At 43.2% G+C, this 23,427-nt stretch overlaps 1 protein-coding gene across 2 annotated transcripts in view; it reads right to left on the bottom strand.

Moving 5' to 3' along the window:
* zfyve27 (zinc finger, FYVE domain containing 27) overlaps positions 1-23,427 on the bottom strand; it is a 216,938-nt gene that overhangs the window by 129,136 nt on the left and 64,375 nt on the right. For both annotated transcript variants that reach the window (XM_063071388.1, XM_063071389.1), the window contains exon 7: positions 11,288-11,356. In XM_063071388.1, coding sequence (XP_062927458.1) covers positions 11,288-11,356 — 69 coding nt within the window. The remainder of the gene's footprint in view (positions 1-11,287; positions 11,357-23,427) is intronic.

The following is a 23,427-nucleotide window of genomic DNA, read 5'->3' as shown; positions in this document are numbered from 1 at the left end:
ATCTTCCTGAAGAAAAAATGTGACTGGATCAGAAGATACTCATGGAGTATTCGGAGGCGAAGTGCTAGGTTTACTGGCTTTTCACATCTTTTAACTCTGTCTGGAGTTGACATAATTCCTTCTGACCCTGCCTTTCTTCTGAACACCTTTGCAGTTGAAAAACACCTTGCTGTTCTCCTTCATCACAACCCACCAGTGAACAGGGAATTAAAGAATGGTTCTCCATTCTGTGTATTCCTCTCTAGTTCATTAATGTTCTCTGAGGTCACCAACCCAACATTCAGCTTCCATGTCCCTCTGCCTGCTTTCTGGTCCTGTAGGTGGTCAGTGAAGAACACTGGTGTGACATCACTGTCCTGGTTGAAAAGGAGTAACCCACCTCCCAGCCATAGGTGTAGTCCTTCAAGTCCACACCACTTTTGAAATGTGGAGAGTGTTTCTGCCTCTCTCACCCTTCTAAACAGTGAGTTCCACACTTCCTTCATCCTTTGGGTCAGACTAATTTTCCTCCTTTCCCTGCTAATTTCTCCTTAACCACTTTGTGTTACACCTCTTCTTCTTGCTGTCAGGCACCCTCATTATTCTTACACACCTCAATTATGCCTCCCCTTAGCTTCCTCTGTTGCATAGACAATACCCCTGGCTTATGTAGTCTTTGCCCCAGGCTGAAATATTCCAGTCCTGGTGACATCCTCAAAAGCCTCTCACGTAGCCTCTCCAATTCATTCTCAACTTCATACAGTGGTGACTACAGCAGCAAGCAGTGTTCAAGCTGTGGCCTGAATATGGCCTCGATGCTTTTATAACCTTCTCACTCTGAAGCATTCGTCCCAATTTCGGAACATCCTGGGAGAATCTCGAACAAGGGAACGTAGTAAAAAGACAAAGGTCTGGTCCACTTAAAACAGAGGTGTGTCCAAATCTATGTCTCTGGGATCCTCCAGCCCAGAGAAGTATGGGAATTAGATTGTTAGAAACAACTAAAGTGAAGGCAGATTAATTTTTGAAAACTAAGCAACTACATAAAACCCTTAGTCAGACCACACAGCCAGAGTATTGGATTCGGTTCTGGTTACTCCATTACAGTAAGGATGTGGAGACTTTGGAGAGGGTAAGTTAAAGCATAACAGGATGCTGCCTGAATTAGAGGGCATGAGCTATAAGGAGAAGTTGGACAAACTTGATTGTTTTCCCTTGTGTTAGAGGCCAAGGGAAGACCTGATAGGGGCGTCTAAAATTATGAGAAGCATAGAGAGGGTGGAAAGTCAGAACCTTCTTCAGAGGACAAAAGTGTCAAACACCAGAGGACAAGCTTTTAAGGGCGAGGTGGAGGAGTTTACAGGCAATACGCGGGGAAGTTTTTTTTAAAAACTTACATAGTGGTTGGTGTCTGAAATGCATTATTGGAGTAGTAGTGGAAGCAGGAACCGTGGCAAAAAAAAGAGTTTCTGAACCCTTTGCAACTACCTGATTTTCTGTATTAATTGCGCATAAAATGTGGTCCGATCTTCATCTAAGTCACAATAATAAACAAGCACAATCTGCTGGCGCATGGCCAAGTGGTTAAGGCGTCGGTCTAGTGATCTGAAGGTCGCTAGTTCGAGCATCAGCTGAGGCAGCGTGTTGTGTCCTTGAGCAAGGCACTTAACCACACGCTGCTCTGCGACGGCACTGGTGCCAAGCTGTATCGGCCCTAATGCCGTCCCTTGGACAACATCGGTGGTGTGGAGAGGGGAGGCTTGCAGCATGGGCAATTGCCGGTCTTCCATACAACCCTGCCCAGGCCTGCGCCTTGGAAAACCTTCCAAGGTGCAAATCCACGGTCTTACGAGACTAACGGATGCCTAAACTAATAACACATAATTATACTTTGCACGTCTTTATTAAAAACATTGTTTAATCATTCACAGTCCAGGCTGGAAAAAGTATGTGAACCCTTGTATTAAATAACTGGTAGAACCTCCTTTAACAGCAATAACCTCCATCAAACATTCCCTGGAGCTACTGATCAGACTTGCATAACAGCGAGGAGGAATTTTAGACCATTCCTACATACAAAATTGTTTCAGTTCATCAATATTTCTGGAATGGCTTGCATGAACAGCCCTCTTCAGGTGATGTCACAGCATTTCAATTGGGTTAAGGTCTGGACTCAGGCTTGGTCTCCCTAACAGCACGGTGGATATATCTACACCTCAGGGACTGTACCAGTTCAAGAGGCAGCTCATCACCACCTTCTCAAGGACAACTGGGGATGGGCAATAAACACCCACATCTCATAAATGAATAAACAAAAGATACACCAATTTTCTTCTTTTTAAACCATTCTGCTGTTGATTTACTCTTGTGTTTCGGATCACTGTCTTGTTGCACTATCGAACTTCCATTAGTCTTCAGGTGACGGCCACTATTCCGACATTCTCCTGTAAAATGTCTTGATACAATTTTGAATTCATTGTTTCCTCAACGACTGCAAGCTGTCCAGGCCCTGAGGCAGCAAAGCAGCCCCAAACCATGATGCTCCTTCCACCACGCTTCACAGCTGGGATGAGGTTTTGGTGTTAGTGTGCATTTCTGCTAAAAAGTTCAACTTCTGTCTCATCTGTCCACAGAACATTGTCCCAGAAGCATTGTGGAACATCCAGGTCATCTTTTGAAAACCTGAGACATGCAGCAATGTTTTTTTTGGAGAGCAGTCCTTCCATGAACACCATTCTTGTTCAGTGTTTTTCTTATAGTGGACACATGAACAGAGGCCTTAGCGAGTTCTAGAGATTCTGCAGGTCTTTTGTCATTACCCTTGGGTTCTTTTTCATCTCCTTCAGCATTGCATGTTGTGCTCTTGGTGTGATCTTTACTGAAACACTCAAGTCTTTAGAAATGCTTCTGAATTGAATTGAATTGACTTTATTACTTATATCCTTCATATACATGAGGAGTAAAAAATCTTTACGTTATGTCTCCGTTCAAATGTGCAATGTGCAATTATAGTAACTTATAATAAATATTATGCACAACAGGGTAGTCAATATAACATTGAAATACAATTGCGTAAGCATTAAGTAAGCAGTCTCATGGCCTGGTGGAAGAAGCTGTCCCGGAGCCTGTTGGTCCTGGCTTTTATGCTGCAGTAGCAGCTGGAACAGTTTATGGTTGGGATGACTTAGGTCTCCAATGATCCTTCAGACCCTTTTTACACACCTGTCTTTGTAAATATCCTGAATAGTGGGAAGGTCACATCTACAGATGTGCTAGACTGTCCGCACCACTCTCTGTAGAATCCTGCGATTGAGGGAAGTACAGTTCCCATATTAGGCAGTGATGCAGCCAGTCAGGATGCTCTCAATTGTGCTCCTATAAAAAGTTCTTAGGATTTGGGGCCCGCACCAAACTTCTTCAACGGTCTGAGGTGAAAGAGGCACTGTTGTGCTTTTTTCACCACACAGCCTGTATGTACAGACCACGTGAGATTCTCAGTGATGTTTATGCCAAGAAACTTAAAGCTGTTCACCCTTTCAATCCCAGATCCATTGATGTCAATAGAGATTAGCCTGTCTCCATTCCTCCTGTAGTCCACAACCAGCTCCTTTGCTTTTGTGACGTTGAGGAAGAGGTTGTTTTCTTGACACCACTGTGTCAGGGTGATTACTTCCTCTCTGTAAGCTGCCTCATTATTATCTGAGATTAGGTCAATCAGTGTAGTGTCATCAGCAAATTTGGTTAGCAGATTGGAGCAGTGCGTGGCAACACAATCATGGGTATACAGAGAGTAAAGGAGGGGGCTAAGTACACAGCCCTGAGGGGCACCTGTGTTCAGAGTCAGAGGGGTGAAGGGTGAAGGGAGACCTGCCAGTGATCTGACAGGAAGTCCAGGATACAGCTATACAAGGCAGGGTGAAGGCCGAGGTCTCTGAGCGTCTTGTCGAGCCTGGAAGGAATTATGGTGTTGAAAGCTGAACACCATAACAAGAACAGCACTTTCACATCAGCATCCCTCTTCTCCAAATGTGCAAGGACGGTGTGTAGAGCTGTGGCTATTGCATCGTCTGTCGATCAGTTGTGTTGGTAGGTAAATTTTAGGGGGTCCAGTGTGGATGGCAGCAAGCTGCAGATGTAATCCTTGACCAGCCCCTCAAAGCATTTGCTTATTATTGAGGTGAATCCGACAGACTGCCAGTAGCTTTGTAGCTTTTTCCAGCTTCACGTATCTCTACAATTCTTCTTCTAAGGTCCTCTGAAAGTTATTTTGATCGCGACATGATGCACATGAACAGATCTTTCTTGAGAAGAGCAGGCTCTGTCAGTAATCTGACTTTGTGTGTTTTTTTAGGGCAGGGTACCTCGACAACCCACACCTCCAATCTCATCTCACTGATTGGAACAGTTGGTTTCAAATAGCTTTTGTAGAATGCATTACCCCAGAGGTTCACATACTTTTTTTGAACCTAGACTGTGATTGCTTAAATGGTGTAGTCAGTATTGACGAAAAGTTGTTCAATTGTTTGTGTGTTGTTAGTTTAGACAGATTGTGTTTGTCTATTCTTGTAACTTAACATTCAGATCAGACCACATTTTATGAGTAATTAATGCAGAAAACCAGGTAACTGCAAAGGGTTCACAAACTGTTTCTTGCAAGTGTAGTTTGGTGAAATTTAAGAGGCTTTTAAACAGACTGGCTCGATGCATGAATGGAGGGGTATAGATCATACACAGGAGGAGGATATTTAGCATAAATTCACATTAAGACCAGTCCCAAAAAGTGGGTTGAATGGCCTGTCTCCAATGCTGCACTGCACAGAAGTGTAGTGGCTAGTGTAACACTTCACAGTGGTGACAGAATTCAATTCACCACACTGCTTGGAAGGAGTTTCTACATTCTCCCATGGGTTTCCTCAGGTGCTCCAGGTTCCTCCCACATTCCAAACACGTACGGGTAAGTTGTGAGCATGTTATGTTGGTACTGGAAATATGGCAACACTTGTGAGCTGCCCCTTCACACCATTGGACTGTGTTAGTCGCTGACACAAATTTCACATATCACCGTCTGCTTTGATGCACATTGAACAAATAAAGTTAGTCTTTACCCGCAGTTCTATGTGTCATAGAATTGAGGGTGATGGGGAAGCAGCACATGGAGTTGAGGCCATCATAGATCAGCCATGGTTATAGAGAACAGTCAAGGCAGACTCAAGAGGCCTGGTGGCCTACTCCTGCTCCGATCTTCTGTGTCCTAATCATGACCTTTACGAAGACAGGTGCGACAGGCAGGAGCAGACAAGTCAAGTGACAAAGTCCTTTGCTTCAATTTTGTTTTTTAGCAAGGATGTTGGCCAGAACTCAAGGGACTGAGTTATGGAGAGAGGATGGAAGTTTTTTTTACCCTCAAAGCAGACGGAGAGATAGGGGTGCATAAAATTATGAGGAACATAGACAGAGTGAATGTGCACTGTTACCGAGTGTTGGGGGAATCAAGATTTAGAGGGCATAGGTTTAAGATGAGAGGGGAGAGATTTAACAGAATCTGAGGGGAAACTTTGTCATCCAAAAGGTGGTCAGTGTGGGCAGCATGGTAGTGTAGCAGTTAGCATAACACTATTCCCAGCTCCAGCAACCTGAGTACAATTCTGCCACTGTCTGTAAGAGTTTTGTACGTTCTCCTCATGGCCATGTGCCCTTCCTCCTGGTGCTCTGGTTTCCTCTCACATTCCAAAGACGTACGGGTTAGTAGGCTAATTGGTCAGACGGGTGTAATTGGGTGGCACAGGTTCACTGGTCCAGAACGGCCTATTACCGTGCTGTATCTCTAAATAAATACAAATAATTATATGGAATGAGCCACTAGAAGAAGTGTGTTGGGGCAGGTACAGTAAGAACATTTAAAAGGTACTTGGACAGCTACATGGATAGGAGAGGTTTCGAGAGTTGTGGGTCAAATACAGGCAAATGGGACCAGCTTAAATGGGAGTCTTGGTTGGCATGGACCAGTTGGGCCAAACAGCCTATTTCCATGCTGTGTGACTCTATGCCCAGCTCTAACTAGAGCTGGCAACTACTGGGTGTTATTGTAAAGAGGACGTGTATCAGCCAATGGACTGCCAGTAGCAGCCTCTGCAGAGGTTACTTATTGTATTGGGTCCTCTTCTACAGAAAGAATGCTCAAAAGCTCCTCAAACTGCAAATGTCCTCCAACACACATGCAACTTTTTAGGCAGACATTGGTATTGATCTATTATTGCCACATGCACCAAGATACAGTTAATCAATAGTACTGATACTCTCTGTAACTGGATCTTGGAGTTCTTGACAGAAAGACCCAAGTCAGTCCAAAATAGCAGCAGCATCTCAAGCTCCATCACACTGAGCACTTGTGTCCCCTAGGGTTGTGTGCTCAGCCCCAGGATGTTCACACTGCTGATTCACCTCAAACCGTACCATCAGCTTCACTATGATACAACAGCAGTCAGCCTCACCAGCAACAACGACAAGTTGGCATACAGACAGGCTTGTCAAATGGTGCGAGACGAGAACCTGAGCCTCAATGCAGCCAAAACAAAAGAGATCACTGTGGGGACTTCAGGAAGGCACACACTGACCGCTCTCCATTGCACATCAATGCCTCTGCCATGGAGAGAGTAAAGAACACAAAGCCCTTTGGCGTGCACATAACGGGCAATCTAACTAGATCAATAGCACCTCCTCACTCGTCAAGAAGGCACAGCAGCGCCTACACTTTCTGAGGAGATTGAGGTCTGCAAGGCTCCCCGCCCCCATTCTAACAACTTTCTACAGGAGCACTGAGAGTGTCCTGTCTGGCTGCATCAATGTGTGGTACAGAAGCTGCAAGGCATCAGAACGAAAACCCTACAGAGGACAGTAAAAACCACCGAAAAGATCATCAGGGTCTCCCTCCCCCTTTATCTGTGACATTTACCAGGCATTGCAGACGAAAGGCCCAAAACATTGTTGAGGATCCTTGCCACCCATTCCACAATCTCATTGTTCCACTACCATCAGGAAGGAGGTACAGAAGCATCAGGACTAGGACTGCCAGAGTGGGTAACAGCTTCCTAATGAATACTGGCAGTCCTAGATAGAGTGGGCATGGAGCAGATGCTTCTTAAAGTGAGGGAGTCTAGGACCAGAGGGCACAGCCTCAGAACAGAACTATGTCCCTTTAGAACAAAGATGAGGAGGAATTTCTTTAACTAGAGGGCGATAAATCTGTTTAATTTATTGCCACATCATTGGGGCAAATTTGAAGCAGAGGTTGATAGTTTCTTGATTAGTACAGTCAAAGGTTGTGGAGAGCAGACAGGAGAACGGGATTGAGAGGATAGTAAATCAGTTGTGACGGCAGAGAAGACTCGATGGGCCAAATGGCCTAATTCTGCTCCTGTGTCTTATGATTGCTACTGAACCCAATTCCTCATGCACACTCCATGGATACAGTGTTAGATCAAGTCAAGTCACTTTTTATTGTCATTTCAACCATAACTGCTGGTAAAAAATGAGACAATGTTTTTCCGGACCATGGTCTCCTGTACCCTAATAAAGTGGCCCCTCAGTGTATGCTCATTGCATTCTACTGCTGAAGCCCATTCACTTCGACGTGTTGTGTGTTCAGAGCTGCTGTTCTGCACACCAGTGTCGTACCGTGTGGGTATTTGAGATACTGTCACCTTCCAGTCAGTTTGAAGCAGCCTGGCCATTCTCATTTGACTTCTCTTATTAACAAGACACTTCCTCCCCACAAAACTGCTGCTCACTGGATGTTTTTTTGTTATTCGTGCCATTTTCTGTAAACTCTATGGACTACTGTGTGTGAAAATCCCAGAAGATCAGCACTTTGAGACACTCATATCACTCTGTCTCGCACCAACAATCATTCCACACACAAAAATCACTTAAATTACATTTCTTTCCCATTCTGATGTTTGGGTTGAACAACAATTGAATCTCTTGACCACACCTGCATGCTTTTATGCATTGAGTAGCAGCCACATGATTGGCTGATTAGATATTTGCATTAACAAGGTAAAAACATTTATCCAATGAAGTGGCCCACTGAGTCTATGTGAAGGAGGAATATATTCAAATAAAACCCAGTGTAAAATCTGAGTTTTTTTATTTGAACAGGAGACAGGAGAAGGTAATTAGTGCTGTTTGAGAACTGGGAATGCTATTTATTTTCAATAAGCCACATACTCCAAATACCTAAACAACAGGAATTCTGCAGATGCTGGAAATTCAAGCAACACACATAAAAGTTGCTGGTGAACGCAGCAGGCCAGGCAGCATCTGTAGGAAGAGGTGCAGTCGACGTTTCAGGCCGAGACCCTTCGTCAGGACTCCAAATACCTGTTTGTTCTTAAGTAGTGGAGCACACAACAAAATTATTTTTTTCCATAACAGCCATAATAAATAAAACATGGCTTGCACTTGCAGAATACCTTATCATATTAATACCTTCCAAGGCACAAATCCTCGGTCTCACGAGACTAACGGATGCCTATAAATATATCACAAACACACCTCAGACATGGCAAGGGACTTTGAAGTGCAGGGATTGTTATGTATGAGAAATCAGCAGCCAATTTCCACCCAGCAAAGCCACACATTCACCAAGATTGGTCAGTCACCTGGTGCTTGAGGTAATCTAGCTGAATAGGGAATAGTGGATGGGGCATTGACAGACTCCCCTGTTTGAAGGGGGAGTGTGGATGAAGTAAGAAGCTGGGAAGTCAGGTGGAAGAGGTAAAGGGCGGAAGAAGGAATCTGATAGGAGAGGAGAGAGGACAATGGAATTCAGGACATATATCTGATATAGATGTACTTTGGTAATAAGTTTACTCTGACTTTGACTATACATACGCAAAGATTTTGCAAAAGAAAAATTCTGCAATTAAGAAATAGAAACCAGTAAATAAGTAATACTGAGAACATGAGTTGTGGAGTCCTTGAAAGTGAGTCCATGGGTTGTGTTCAGTGTTGAGGTGAGTGAAGTTATCCATGCTGGCTTCGGGGCCTGATGGTTGAAGGGTAATAACTGTTTCTTGGTGGGGTGCGACCTAAAGCTCCTGTACCTCGTGCATGATGATAGATAACAAGAAGACAGCATGGTCTGGATGGTGGGGAGCTCTTTATGATTGATGCTGCTTTCTATGGCAGCACTCCCTGTAAATGTGCTCAATGGTGGGGAGGGCTTTGCCTGTGACCTAGGATTCATAGAGTTCAGTTACACAGCACAGAAACAAGCCCTTCAGCCCAACTGGTACATACTGACTAACATGCACCAAGCTAGTTCTTTTACCATCTGAAGATGAAAGAAATTAGCTTATCTTAAACACAAAATACTCCGCAGATGCTGGGATCAAAGCAACATTCACAACACGCTGGAGGAACTCAGCAGGTCGGGCAGCACCCTCCCCCCACCTTCTTTATAGGGCCTCTGCCCTTTCCCTCTACAGTCCTGACGAAGGGTTCCACCGCGAAACGTCGACTCATCGTTTCCACGGATGCTGCCCGACCTGCTGAGTTCCTCCAGTGTGTTGTGAGTGTTGAAAGAAATTAGCTTTATTTGTCGCACGAACATCAAAACATAAGTGAAACGCGTCACTTGCGTCAAATCGAATCAATCATGCCCATTACTTACTAACCCTAATCTGTACATTTTTAGAATGTGGAGGAAACAGGAGTACCTAGAGGAAGCCTACAGCATCACAGGATGAACATACAAACTCCTCACAGGACAGCGTTAGGATATCAAGCTCCGATCGGTAACCGCTGTTGCTGAAAAGCGAATGCACTAACTGCTATGTTACCATGACACCCTAAACACTCCCACTCCATGAACCCGCCCCAGCTACTTCCCCTGGCAACTCATTTAAGGATCAGCTTACTGGTGTGTTTGTGTGACATACAACAACATTCAACAATTACAAAGAATTAAGAATAATATAAAGTTAAAAGAACAGATATGGAATAAAATATGCATAAATACCAACATGCATTTACAACGTAAATAGCATTATAAAATGTGGTTTAAAGTATTTACAGATTGATCAGATTAACTGCCTGGGGGAAGAAGCTTTTAAGATGGTGTGAAGTTTTTGCTTAGAACACCACCCTTGATTTATTAAAAGTTGCCTCTCGAGTTCCTATTAAATCTTTCCACTCTCACCTTAAACCTAACAAGGTGGTGTGCTGTATCAAACAAATAGCTACGTTGGGATCCAGCCTGGGTCACTGGAACAGATGGGGGAGCAGCTCTACTCTCTGTGCCACTCCACCATCATTAAAAATAATCCCAGTCATGTGATTTAACCATTAGGAACAAGAATGAGAATTTTAATACACTGCTTTTGGCAGAGCTCTTGAAGAGAGTGTACACATACATATTCATATTCATACATAAGAATCTCTTGTGCATTACAGCATAGTACAGGTGCTTTGGCCCACAATGTTGTGCTGACCTTTTAACCTAATCTAAAATCAATCTAATCCTTCCCTCCTACATAACCCTCCACTTTTCTTTTATTTTATTTACTGAGTGGAACAAGCTGTAACAGCCTAACAAACCGCACTTCCCAGCAATCCACCTATTTAACCCTTGCCTGATCATAGGACAATTTGGAATGACCAATTAACCTACTAACCAGTATGTCTTTCGAATGTGGGAGGAGACTGGAGCACCCGGAGGAAACCCACACGTTCCCGGGGAAGAGAGTACAAACTCCTTACGGATGACGCTGGAAGTGAACTCCGAACTCAGACGTCCTGAGCTATAATAGTGTTGCACTAACCACCACCCCGGCAGGGTGTTCCATGCACTCACCACTTCGGGTAAAAAGCTTTCCTCTGACATCCTTATTATACTTTCCTCTAATCACATTAAAATTAAGCCCCCTCATGTATAGTAGATATTCATGTATATTATGTTTTGGCACAAATGACATTTTCACTGTATGTTTCAATGTACATGTGACAAATAAAGCTAATCTTTATTTAATGCAACACACACAAAATGCTGGAGGAACTCAGCAGGTCAGGCAGCATCTATAGAAAAGACTAAATAGTCAACGTTTCAGGCCAAGACTCTTCTTCAGAACTGAAGAAGGGTCCTTTTTATTGTTTCATCACTGATGACTCTACTGGTCCCTTCTCGACCGCATTATCTGTGTCAGTGTGAAACAAATGCAAGCTGCAGAGCTTTCAGTACCATGAAAACGCACGCCAGTAGCTTGCGAGGCACTGCAGACGAGCTCACTGCCAGTAATGTTCAACTCACCTCTATAGCATCCTTGAATTCGTCGTCCTGCTCCTGTTCCTGTTCCTCCAGATTTCCCGGGGTCACCTCCTGCAGAGAGTGATTGAAAGCAGCATTACTTTAAATAGAATGTTAATTTTGTAAAATAAATGTGGTTAGCCAGAGTAAAAAGCTGGCTACTGATGAGGAATTCAAAGTGCAGGATCAGCAGCCCCTCCATAACTGTGCATATCATGCTGAGTCAGAGGGATGAGGTTTTAAGACCTACACAAAATCTTGGCTGATACTCCTGTTCCCCACTGCAACCATGTTTTATTGCCAGACGTTGTATCTGCTCTCTCTCAGGCAGACCTGAAAACGTCCCACTACTCCATTTTGTCCAGTTGGAGAGTTGCCCAGGTGTGTGCAACAAAACATAGGGCAAAAACAGCTTCTCAACCTGGAGCTGTCAGAGTCCTACAGCAGGTAAACAGTCTCTTTGGCCCAAACCCACCCCTGCCTGCCAAGATGTATATCTGCACTAGTCTCATTTCCCCTCCTGTAGCCCACATAAGACCATAAGACATAAGAGCAGAATTAGGCCATCTGGCCCATCGAGTCTGCTCCGCCATTCAATCAGGCCTGAGCCTTTTTTTCTCTCCTCCTCAACCCCAGTTTCCGGCCTTCTCCCCGTAACCTTTGATGCCATGTCCAATCAAGAAACTTATCATCTCTGCCTTAAATACACCCAATGACCTGGCCTCCACAGCTGCATGTAGCAACAAATTCCACAAATTCACCACCCTTTGGCTAAAGAATTTCTCCCCATCTCTGTTTTGAAGGGGCGTCTTTCTATCCTGAGGCTGTGCCCTCTTGTATTAGACTCTGCCACCATGGGAAACATCCTTTCCACATTTACTCTATCTAGGCCTTTCAATATTCGAAAGGTTTCAATGAGATCCCCCCGATCCTTCAGAATTCCAGCAAGTACAGACCCAGAGCCATCAAATGTTCCTCGTATGATAACCCTTTCATTCCTGGAATCATCCTTGTGAACCTCCTCTGGACCCTCTTCAATGCCAGCACACCTTTTCTGAGATGAGGGGCCCAAAACTGTTTACAATACTCAAGGTGAGGCCTCGCCAGTGCCTTATAAAGCTTCAGAATGACATCCTTGTTCTTGTATTCTAGACCTCTTAAAATGAATGCTAACATGGCATGTGCCTTCCACACCACCGACTCAACCTGCAAGTTAACCTTTAGGGTGTTCTGCATAAGGACTCCCAAGTCCCTTTGCACCTCAAATTTTTGGATTTTCTCCCCATTTAGAAAATAGTCCGCACATTTATTTCTACTACCAAAGTGCATGACCATGCATTTTCCAACATTTTATTTCATTTGCCACTTTCTTGCCTATTCTACTAATCTATCTAAGTCCTTCGGCATCCTACCTGTTTCCCCAACACTACCTGCCCCTCCACCAATCTTGGTATTGACTGCAAACTTGGCAACAAAGCCATTTATTCCATCATCTAAATCATTTATATACAGCATAAAAAGAAGCGGTTCCAAAACCGACCCCTGTGGACCACCACTAGTCACTGGCAGCCAACCAGAAAAGGATCCTTTTATTCCCACTCACTGCCTCCTACCAATCAACCAATGCTCTAACCATGTTAGTAACTTTCCTGTAATACCATGGGCTCTTAACTTGGTAAGCAGCCTCATGTGTGGCACCTTGTCAAAAACATACTGAAAGTCCAAATATACAACATCCACAGCATCCCCTTTATCTATTCTACTTGTAATCTCCTCAAAGAATTCCAACAGGTTTGTCAGGCAGGATTTTCCCTGAAGGAAATCATGCTGACTTTGTACTACCTTGTCATGTGTCGCCAAGTACTCCATCACCTCGTCCTTAACAATTGACCCTAACATCTTCCCAACCACTGAGGTCAGGCTTACTGGTCTATAATTTCCTTTCTACTGCCTTCCTCCTTTCTTAAATTTGCAAATTTCCAGTCCTCTGGCACAATGCCAGAGTCCAATGATTTTTGAAAGATCATTTCTATTGCCTCCACAATCTCTAACGCTACCTCTTTCAGAACACTAGGGTGCAGTTCATCTGGTCTGGGTGACTTGCGTACCTTTAAGTCTTTTAGCTTTTTGAGCACCTTCTCTCGCGTAATAGTAACTGCATCCACTTCTCTTTCTTCACACACTACAATATCAGGCACACTTGCTAGTGTTTTCCACAGTGAAGACTGATACAATATACTCATTTAGTTCATCAGCCATCTCGTTGTCCCCCATTATTATCTCTCCTGCCTCATTTTCTAGCAGTACTATGTCCACTCTCATTTCTCTTTTATTTTTAACATATTTGAAAAAACTTTTACTATCCACTTCGATATTATTTGCTAGCTTGCTTTTATATTTCATCTTTTCCCTTCTAATGATTTTTAGTTGCTCTCTGTACGTTTTTAAAAACTTCCCAGTCCTCTATTTTCCCACTAATATTTGCTTTGTTGTATACCCTTTCTTTTGCTTTTACAATATCTCTGACTTCCCTTGTCAGCCATGGTTGTACTATTTTACTATTTGAGTATTTCTTCATTTTTGGAATACACATGTCCTGCACCTTCCTCATTCTTCCCCAGAAACGCATGCCATTGCTGCTCTGCTGACGTGTCTGCCAGCAGCTCCTTCCAATTTGCTTTGGCCAAATCCTCTCTCATACCACTGTAATTTCCCTTACTCCACTGAAATACTGCTACATCAGACTTTACTTTCTCCCTATCAAATTTCAAGTTGAACTCGATCATATTGTGATAACTGGTTTCTAAGGGTTCTTTTACCTTGAGCTCCCTAATCGCCTCCAGTTCATTACATAACACCCAATCCAGAGCAGATGAACTGCACCCAATCCAGTATAGCTGATCCCCTAGTAGGCTCAATGACAACTGCTCTAAAAGGTCATCTCTTAGGCATTCAACAAACTCACTCCCAAGCTCCATTACCAACCTGATTTTCCCAATCGACCTACACGTTAAAATCTCTCATGACTACCATAATATTGCCCTTTTAACTCATCTTTTCTATTTCCTGTTGTAATCTGTGGTCCACCTCCCAGCCACTGTTGGGAGGCTTGTATATAACTGGCATCAACGTCTTTTTACCCTTGCAGTTTCTTACCTCAACCCACAAGGATTCAACATCTTCCGATCCTATGTCACATCTTTCTCGTGATTTGATGCCTTTTTTTTACCAGTAAAGCCACACCACCCCCTCTGCCTGCCTCCTATCCCTCCGATATAACATGTAACCTTGGACATTCAGCTCCCAACAACAACCATCCTTCAGCCACGATTCGTTGATGGCCACAACATCATACCTGGCAATCTGTAACAGTGCAACAGGATCATCCACCTTATTTCTTATACTACACACATTTAGATACAACACCTTGAGTACCGTATTTGCTACCCTTTCTGATTCTGAATCCCTAATGTTTTGATACTCAGCCTGCTGGCTGCAACTAAATCCCATCACCTGCCTGCCCTTCCTGATGATCTGACTGCACGCTATCTTTAGTTCTTTTACCATCCATCCTATCCTGAGACCCTTCACTCTGGTTCCCACACCCCTGTCAAATTTGTTAAAACCCTCCCAAAAGACTTATAAGATACGGATGCATGGAGTCGGAGGAAGTGTATTGGCATGGATAGTGGATTGGTTAACCAATAGAAGGCAGAGAGTTGGTATAAATGGGTGTTTCTCCGGTTGGCAGTCAGTGGTGAGTGGGGTGCCACAGGGGTCGGTGCTGGGCCCGCAGCTGTTTACCATTTACATTGATGATTTGGAAGAGGGACTGAGTGCAGCGTAGCAAAGTTTGCTGATGACACTAAAATGAGTGGAAAAGCAAATTGTATAGAGGATGTGGAGCATCTGCAGAGGGATATAGATAGGTTAAGTAAGTGGGCCAAGGTCTGGCAGATGGAATACAACGTTGGTAAATGCTAGATCATCCACTTTGGAAGGAATAATAGAAGAGCAGATTATTATTTAAATGGTGAATGATTGCAGCATGCTGTTGTGCAGAGGGACTTGGGAGTGCTTGTTCATGAATCACAAAAAGTTGGCTTGCAGGTACAACAGGTTATTAAGAAGGCAAACGGAATGTTGGCCTTCATTGCTAGAAGGATTGAATTCAAGAGCAGGGAGGTCATGCTGCAACTATACAGGGTACTGGTGAGGCCGCACCTGGAGTACTGTGTGCAGTTCTGGTCTCCATACTTGAGGAAGGATATACTGGCTTTGGAGGCAGTGCAGAGGAGGGTCACCAGGTTGATTCCAGGGATGAAGGGGTTAACCTATGAGGAGAGATTGTCACCTGGGACTATATTCTCTGGAGTTCAGAAGAACGAGAGGGGATCCTATAGAAACATACAAAATTTTGTAAGGGATAGATAAGATAGAAGTAGGAAAGTTGTTTTCACTGGTAGGTGAGACTAGAACTAGGGGAGATTGCCTCAAGATTCAGGGGAGAAGATTTAGGACGGAGATGAGGAGAAACTATTTTTCCCAGAGAGTGGTGAATCTGCGGAATTCTCTGCCCAGGGAAGCAGTTGAGGCTTCTTCACTAAATCTATTGAAGAAACAAGTTTTTACATAGTAAGGAAATTAAGAGTTATGGGGAAAAGGCAGGTAGATGGAGCTCAGTTTACGGACTGATCAGCGATGATCTTACTGAATGGCAGGGCAGGCTTGTTGGGCTGGATGGCCTACTCCTGCTCCTATTTTTTATGTTCTTATGTTATGTAGAAAATATTTGTAAGTAAAAGCCAGTAGATTTCTGTTGGAATAGAACCTAATCATCAAATAGGAATGTTTATGAATGTGATAAGTCAAGAGAGAGAACTTTTTCATGTCAATAGTCAAGGTGTAGTGAAGAATCTGGCAACTGAATGCTTGTTTTGGAATGAGTTTCTCAATTTTGCATGATGTTTCAACATTTTTGAGCATGTGGATATGTACGTAGAAGGTCAGTTATCAAATCTTGGGGAAAGGGGAGGACAAAAGTGGGGACTTTTAACCTTAAAAGCAAAAACAGGAGACCTGTAGAACTCTCCAGATCTTAGCACCATGTTGGAAAGAGGAAAAGTGATTTCAAAGAGTGGTGTTGGTGGGTGGGAGAGGATGGCATTGTGAATAAATTATTGCAGTGAGATGGTCTCTGCTGAGTGTTTTCTCAAGGAACCAGCTAGAAGAAAGGATGACTTTGCTTTTCTCTTGTTTGCAGCCTCCAAATGACCCACACAAAATATCTCATGATGACCTCGTGCTGAACCTGAGGTCTGTTCTTACCACTACGCCTCGGTTTGCAGAGGTAATTCCAGAATTCTCTTCCCTTTGCTCTGATGCATTTCTTCTAAGGAGACGTAAACATTGGTAACCAGCATCTGAACTCCTCAACTACTTCGATGACTTTACCTTTTATTGGTATTGTACAGCATAGAAGGATTTTCTGGCCAATGTGCCTGTGTTAGCCCTTTTATAATTACACAATAGTACTATTCCTAAGGTCTTTCACTACCCGCTGTAGGCGTTCTTATCAATTATTTATAAAATACCTTTTTGAAGTTGATCTTCATGGGAGAGTTTGTCATCGAAATGTTGGTTATAATCGACACCTACAGCAGTATGCAAAAGTTTGGGCACTCAGGTCAAAATTTCTGTTACTGTAAATAGCTAAGCGAGTAAAAGATGAACTCATTTCCAAAAGGCATTAAGTTAAAGATGACACATTTCTTTAATATTTTAAGCAAGAAAACTTTTTTATTTCCATCTTTTACAGTTTCAAAATAACAAAAAAGGAAAAGTTTGGGCACCCTGCATGGTCAGTACTTAGTAACACCCCCTTTGGCAGTATCACAGCTTGTAAACGCTTTCTGTAGCCAGCTAAGAGTCTTTCAATTCTTGTTTGGGGGATTTTCATCTATTCTTCCTTGCAAAAGGCTTCTAGTTCTGTGGGATTCTTGGGCTGTCTTGCATGCACTGCTCTTTTGAGGTCTATCCACAGATTTTCGATGATATTTAGGTCAGGGGACTGTGAGGGCCATGGCAAAACCTTCAGCTTGCGCCTCTTGAGGTAGTCCATTGTGGATTTTAAGGTGTGTTTAGGATCATTATCCTGTTGTAGAAGCCATCCTCTTTTCATCTTCAGCTTTTTTACAGATGGTGTGATGTTTGCTTCCAGAATTTGCTGGTATTTAATTGAATTCATTCTTCCCTCTACCAGTGAAATGTTCCCCGTGCCACTGGCTGCAACACAAGCCCAAAGCATGATCGATCCACCCCTGTGCTTAACAGTTGGACAGGTGTTCTTTTCATGAAATTCTGCACCCTTTTTTCTCCAAACATATCTTTGTTCATTGCGCCCAGAAAGTTCTATTTTAACTTCATCAGTCCACAGGACTTGTTTCCAAAATGCATCAGGCTTGTTTAGATGTTCCTTTGCAAACTTCTGATGCTGAATTGTGTGGTGAGGACGCAGGAAAGGTTTTCTTCTGATGACTCTTCCATGAAGGTCATATTTGTGCAGGTGTCGCTGCACAGTAGAACAGTGCACCACCTCTCCAGAGTCTGCTAAATCTTCCTGAAGGTCTTTTGCAGTCAAACTGGAGTTTTGATTTGCCTTTCTAGCAATCCTACAAGCAGTTCTCTCAGAAAGTTTTTTTGGTCTTCCAGACCTCAACTTGACCTCCACTGTTCCTGTTAACTGCCATTTCTTAATTACATTATGAACTAAGGAAACGGCTACCTGAAAATGCTTTGCTATCTTCTTATAGCCTTCTCCTGCTTTGTGGGCATCATTTATTTTAATTTTCAGAGTGCTAGGCAGCTGCTTAGAGGAGCCTATGGCTGCTGATTGTTGGGACAAGGTTTGAGGAGTCAGGGTATTTATAAAGCTTTGAAATTTGCATAACCTGGCCTTTCCTAACAATGATTGTGAACAAGCCATAGCTCTAACAAGCTAATTAAGGTCTGACACCTTGGTAAAAGTTATCTGAGAGCTCAAATCTCTTGGGGTGCCCAAACTTTTGCAAGGTGCTCCCTTCCTTTTTTTCACTCTAAAATTGTACAAAACAAAAATAATACACTAATCTTGTTTAAAATGTTGAAAAGAATGTTTCATTTTTAACTTTATGACTTTTGGACATCAGTTCATCTTCTACTCACTTAACTATTTACAGTAACAGAAATTTTGACCAGGAGTGCCCAAACTTTTGCATGCCACTGAATACCTGGCTGGAAGCCCGAGAAGAGTTTATTCATCATACAATGTGTTGTTTGTGTCAGTGACCAACATTGACACATGTTGTGCTGGGGTAGCCCACAAGTACTGTCTTGCTTCCAGCATCAATATAGCATGCCCACAACTTACAAACCTGTTTGGATTGTGGGAGGAAATGAAGAAACCATAGCAGCAAGAGAAAACCCACACGGTCAGGGGGAGAGCATACAAACTCCTTACAGACAGTGGTCTGACAGACAGGAGATGAGTTATACAGCTCTCGTTATGTGCACGTCCAGTTCAACTCTCTGAGTGGTTATGCAGAAAGTTTGAAGTTAATAACTCATCTCCTTCTACCTTAGGCCACGAACTTATCAATCATCCCTGCTGTGGACCACTTTCTGGAGGTCCAAGACACTGACTTCTACAAAGAAGGGATCTGTATGCTCCATGACCACTGGACTAAGTGTGTAAATGTAGGAGGGGACTATGCTGAAAAATACATGTGCTAGGTTTTCTAAAAATTTACTCCTTCTACCTTAAGCCACGAACATATCAATCACCCCTCGTATGAAAGGAAAAGGGGTTTGCAGGAAACACAAGATGGAAAGATAAGAGAACCTTAGATGTCCAGAGGGCTGATGAATTCAGTCAAGAAAAAAAAGGAAAAGTATATAAAGCTACAAAAGTTAGGATCAAACAAAGCATAATGAGGAGTATAAAGAAGCCAGAAAATAACTAAAGAAGGGAATTAGGAAAGCCAGGAGGGGCCAGGAAAAGTCATTGGCAAGTAGGATTAGGGTGAATCCCAAGGCATTCTACACATACATCAACAACAAGACGATAACTGGTTAGAGAGTGGGACCATTCAAGGATAAAAGGGCGGGGGGGTGAACATTTGTTTGGATGGACAGAATGTGAGTGAGGTACTAAATGAGTACTGTGCTTCAGTACTTACCAAGGGAAAGGATATGGAGGACCAGGAGATCAGTGCTGAGTGTATAAACATACTAGGGCATTTAGAGGTCAAGGAGGGGTAAGTGTTGGGCCTCCTAATGAGTATTAAGGTAGATAAGACCCCAGGGCCTGATGACATTTACCTCAGGTTATTGAAGGAGGCAAGAGACAAAATTGCTGGTCCCTTGACTAGTATCTTCACGTCCTCTATAATCACAGGTGAGGTCCCAAAGGACTGACAAGTGGCTAAAGTTATACCTCTATTTAAGAAGGGAACAAAGGAAAATCCTGGGAACTATAGATCGGTGAGTCTCACCTCAGTTGTAGGGAAATTGCTGGAGAAAATTCTTTGGGGTAGAATACATGAATATTTGAAAATCCATGCCCTAATTAGGGAGAGACAGCACGGCTTTGTGCGTAGCAGGTCACGCCTTACCAACTTGATTGAGTTTTTTGACAAGGTGACGAAAGAGGTTGATGAGGGTAGGGTAGTGGATACTGTTGGCATGTATTTTAGTAAGACATTTGACAAAGTCCCTCATGGGAGGCTAATCAAGAAGATTAAGATGCATGAGGGTCCACGGTGAATTGGCTGTTTGGATTCAGAACTGGCTTGTACATAGAAGGGAGGGTAGTAAACTCATTCGAGTTGGAGGTCGGTAATTAGCAGCGGTCCACAGGGATCTGTGCTAGAACTTCTGCTGTTGGTGATGTACATAACTGACCTGGATGAAAATGTAGATGGGTGGATTAGTAAATTTGCGGATGATACCAAGATTGGTGGATTTGTGAATTGTGTAGAAGACTGGCAAAGAACACAGCACGATATAGATCAGTTGCAGATATGGGCAGAGAAATAGAAGAAGGAGTTGAACCCAGATAAATGTGAGGTGTTGAACCTTGGCAGGGCAAATGCAAGGAGATGGTACACTGTTATGAGCATGACCCTTAACAGTGCTACTGAGCAGGTGGATCTTGAGATCAAAGTTCATAGCTCCTTGAAAGTGGCTACACAGGTCAATAAGGTGGTTAAGAAGGCTTGTGAAATGCTTGCTTTTATTAGTCGAGGTAATGAGTTCAAAAGTCAAGAGGTTATGTTGCAGCTTCATAAAACTCTGGTTTGGCCACATCTGGAGTATTGCATACAGTTCTGGTCGCCTCACCACAGGAAGGACGTTGAGTCTTCGGAGAGGGTGCAGAAGAGGTTTACCAGAATGCTGCCTGGTTTAGAGGCCATGTGCTATCATGGGAGGCTGGATAAAAACTTGGGTTGCTTTCTCTGGAATGCCAGAGGCTGAGGGGAGATCTGATAGAGGTTTATAAGATTATGAGAGGCATAGATAGACTGGACAGAGCGTATCCATATCCCAGGGTTGAAATGTCAAATACCAGAGGGCATGCATTGAAGATGGGGGGTCGGGGTTCAAGGGGGATGTGAGCAGTAAGATTTTTACTCAGAGAGTGTGGATGCCTGGAATGTGCTGGCTGGTATGGTGGGAGAGGCAAATCAAATACATTAGAGGCTTTTAAGAGATGTTTGGATAGGCACTTAGATTTTAAGGAAGATGGAGGGATATGGATGGCGTTGGTAGAAGGGATTAATGTTTGGGCGTCTTAGATCTGCTTTTTAGCTGGTTTAGCACAATGTTGTTGGCTAAATGGCCTGTTTCTGTGCTGTAGTCTTCTATGTTCTATAACAGTCTCAGCCTATTCAGTCTCTGCCGGAGCCCTCCAGCCCCAGTAACATTGTTGTGATTCCTTTCTGCACCACTTTAATGACACCATTAACCGAGTGACCAAAATTGTGCACAACTCTCCAGGAAAGGTCTCTGCAAAGTTATACACAAATCCGACATTAATCTCAATTTTTAAAAAATTCTCCCCCTTGAACTCTCAACCAAGAAGTTGGGAGATTGCTGTGCACAAAATCAGCTCATTTGATTGACTACTATGCATTTGGACACCCAGGGGTTACTATCACTGACATATGTCGTGAAATGTGTTGTTTTATGGCAAGAGTACATTGTAATATATAAAGTATACTATAAATTACAATATGAAATATATATAAAAAACATTAAGCAGCATTTCTCAACTCCAATTTTGACTAGAAAGGATGTAATGTTAATGATATTTCCATCTCATCACTTCATACTTTTCTCTGTTGCCTTATCTGTCTAGTCAATAAACCTTGTCCTCGCTACATAATTGATTACTATCCTCCTGTTTGCCAAACCTCCGAAGCACGTCATCTGCAAATCTTCAAATTCCAGCTGTACACTCCTCTGCAAGGCATTAGTGTAGATCAGAAAGCACAACGGTACTAACACTGACCCTAGAGAAACACCAGTATCTACCACCTTGCAGTCTAGGAAACAACCATTAACTGCCTCCATAGATGTTGCCTGACCTACTGAGTTCCTCCAGCAACACACAAAATGCCAGAGGAATTCAGGCAGCAATCAGGAGGGTGAAGGGTCTCAACCCAAAACATTAACCTTCCATTTCCTTCCGCAGGTGTTGCCTGACCAGCTGACTCCCCCATAGCTTTTTATGTTGCTCCAGATTTCCAGCGTCTGCTACCTGTTGTGTCTCCCACCTACAAACTCCAATTCCAGAAAAGTTGGGACATTTTCCAAAATGCAATAAAAACAAAAATCTGTGATATGTTAATTCACGTGAACCTTTATTTAACTGACAAAAGTACAAAGAAAAGATTTTCAATAGTTTTACTGACCAACTTAATTGTATTTTGTAAATATTCACAAATTTAGAATATGATGGCTGCAACACACTCAACAAAAATTGGGACAGAGTTAAAATAAGATTGAAAAGTGCACAGAATATTCAAGTAACACCGGTTTGGAAGACTCCGCATTAAGCAGGCTAATTGGTAGCAGGTGAGGTATCGTGACTGGGTATAAAAGTAGCGTCCATCAAAGGCTCAGTCTTTGCAAGCAAGGATGGGTCGTGGCTCACCCCTTTGTGCCAAAATTCGTGAGAGGATTGTTAGTCAGTTCAAAAGGAACATTTCTCAATGCAAGATTGCAGAGAATTTAGGTCTTTCAACATCTATATTATGAAAAGATTCAGAGAATTCAGAGACATCTCAGTGTGTAAAGATCAAGGTCCGAAACCACTGTTGAATGCGCATGATCTTCGAGCCCTCAGGCGGCACTGCCTAAGAAACCGTCATGCTACTGTGACAATTATAGCCACCTGGGCTCGGGAGCACTTCAGAAAACCACTGTCACTCAACACAGTCCATCACTGCATCCAGAAATGCAACTTGAAACTGTATTACGCAAGGAGGAAGCCATACATCAACTCTATGCAGAAACGTCGGCGAGTTCTCTGGGCCTGAGCTCATCTCAGATGGACCGAAAGACTGTGGAACCGTGTGCTGTGGTCAGGTGAGTCCACATTTCAGTTAGTTTTCGGAAAAAACAGGCGTCCAGTTCTCCGTGCCAAAGATGAAAACGACCATCCAGATTGTTATCAGCGAAAGGTGCAAAAGCCAGCATCTGTGATGGTATGGGGGTGCATTAGTGCCCATGGCATGGGTGAGTTGCTTGGATGTGAAGGTACCATTGACTCTGAGGCATATATTAGGATTTTAGAGAGACATATGTTGCCATCAAGGCGACGTCTCTTCCCGGGATGTCCATGCTTATTTCAGCAGGACAATGCCAGATCACATTCTGCACGGGCTACAACAGCGTGGGTTTGTAGACACAGAGTGCGTGTGCTTGACTGGCCTGCTGCCAGTCCAGATCTATCTCCTATTGAAAATGTATGGCGCATCATGAAGAGGAGAATCAGACAACGGAGACCACGGACTGTTGAGCAGCTGAAGTCTTATATCAAACAAGAATGGACAAAATTTCCAATTGCAAATCTACTACAATTAGTATCCTCAGTTCCAATA

Source organism: Mobula hypostoma, chromosome 19, assembly GCF_963921235.1.
Source record: "Mobula hypostoma chromosome 19, sMobHyp1.1, whole genome shotgun sequence".
Classification (NCBI taxonomy): domain Eukaryota; kingdom Metazoa; phylum Chordata; class Chondrichthyes; order Myliobatiformes; family Myliobatidae; genus Mobula; species Mobula hypostoma.
This window is presented reverse-complemented; position numbering and strand designations above follow the sequence as displayed.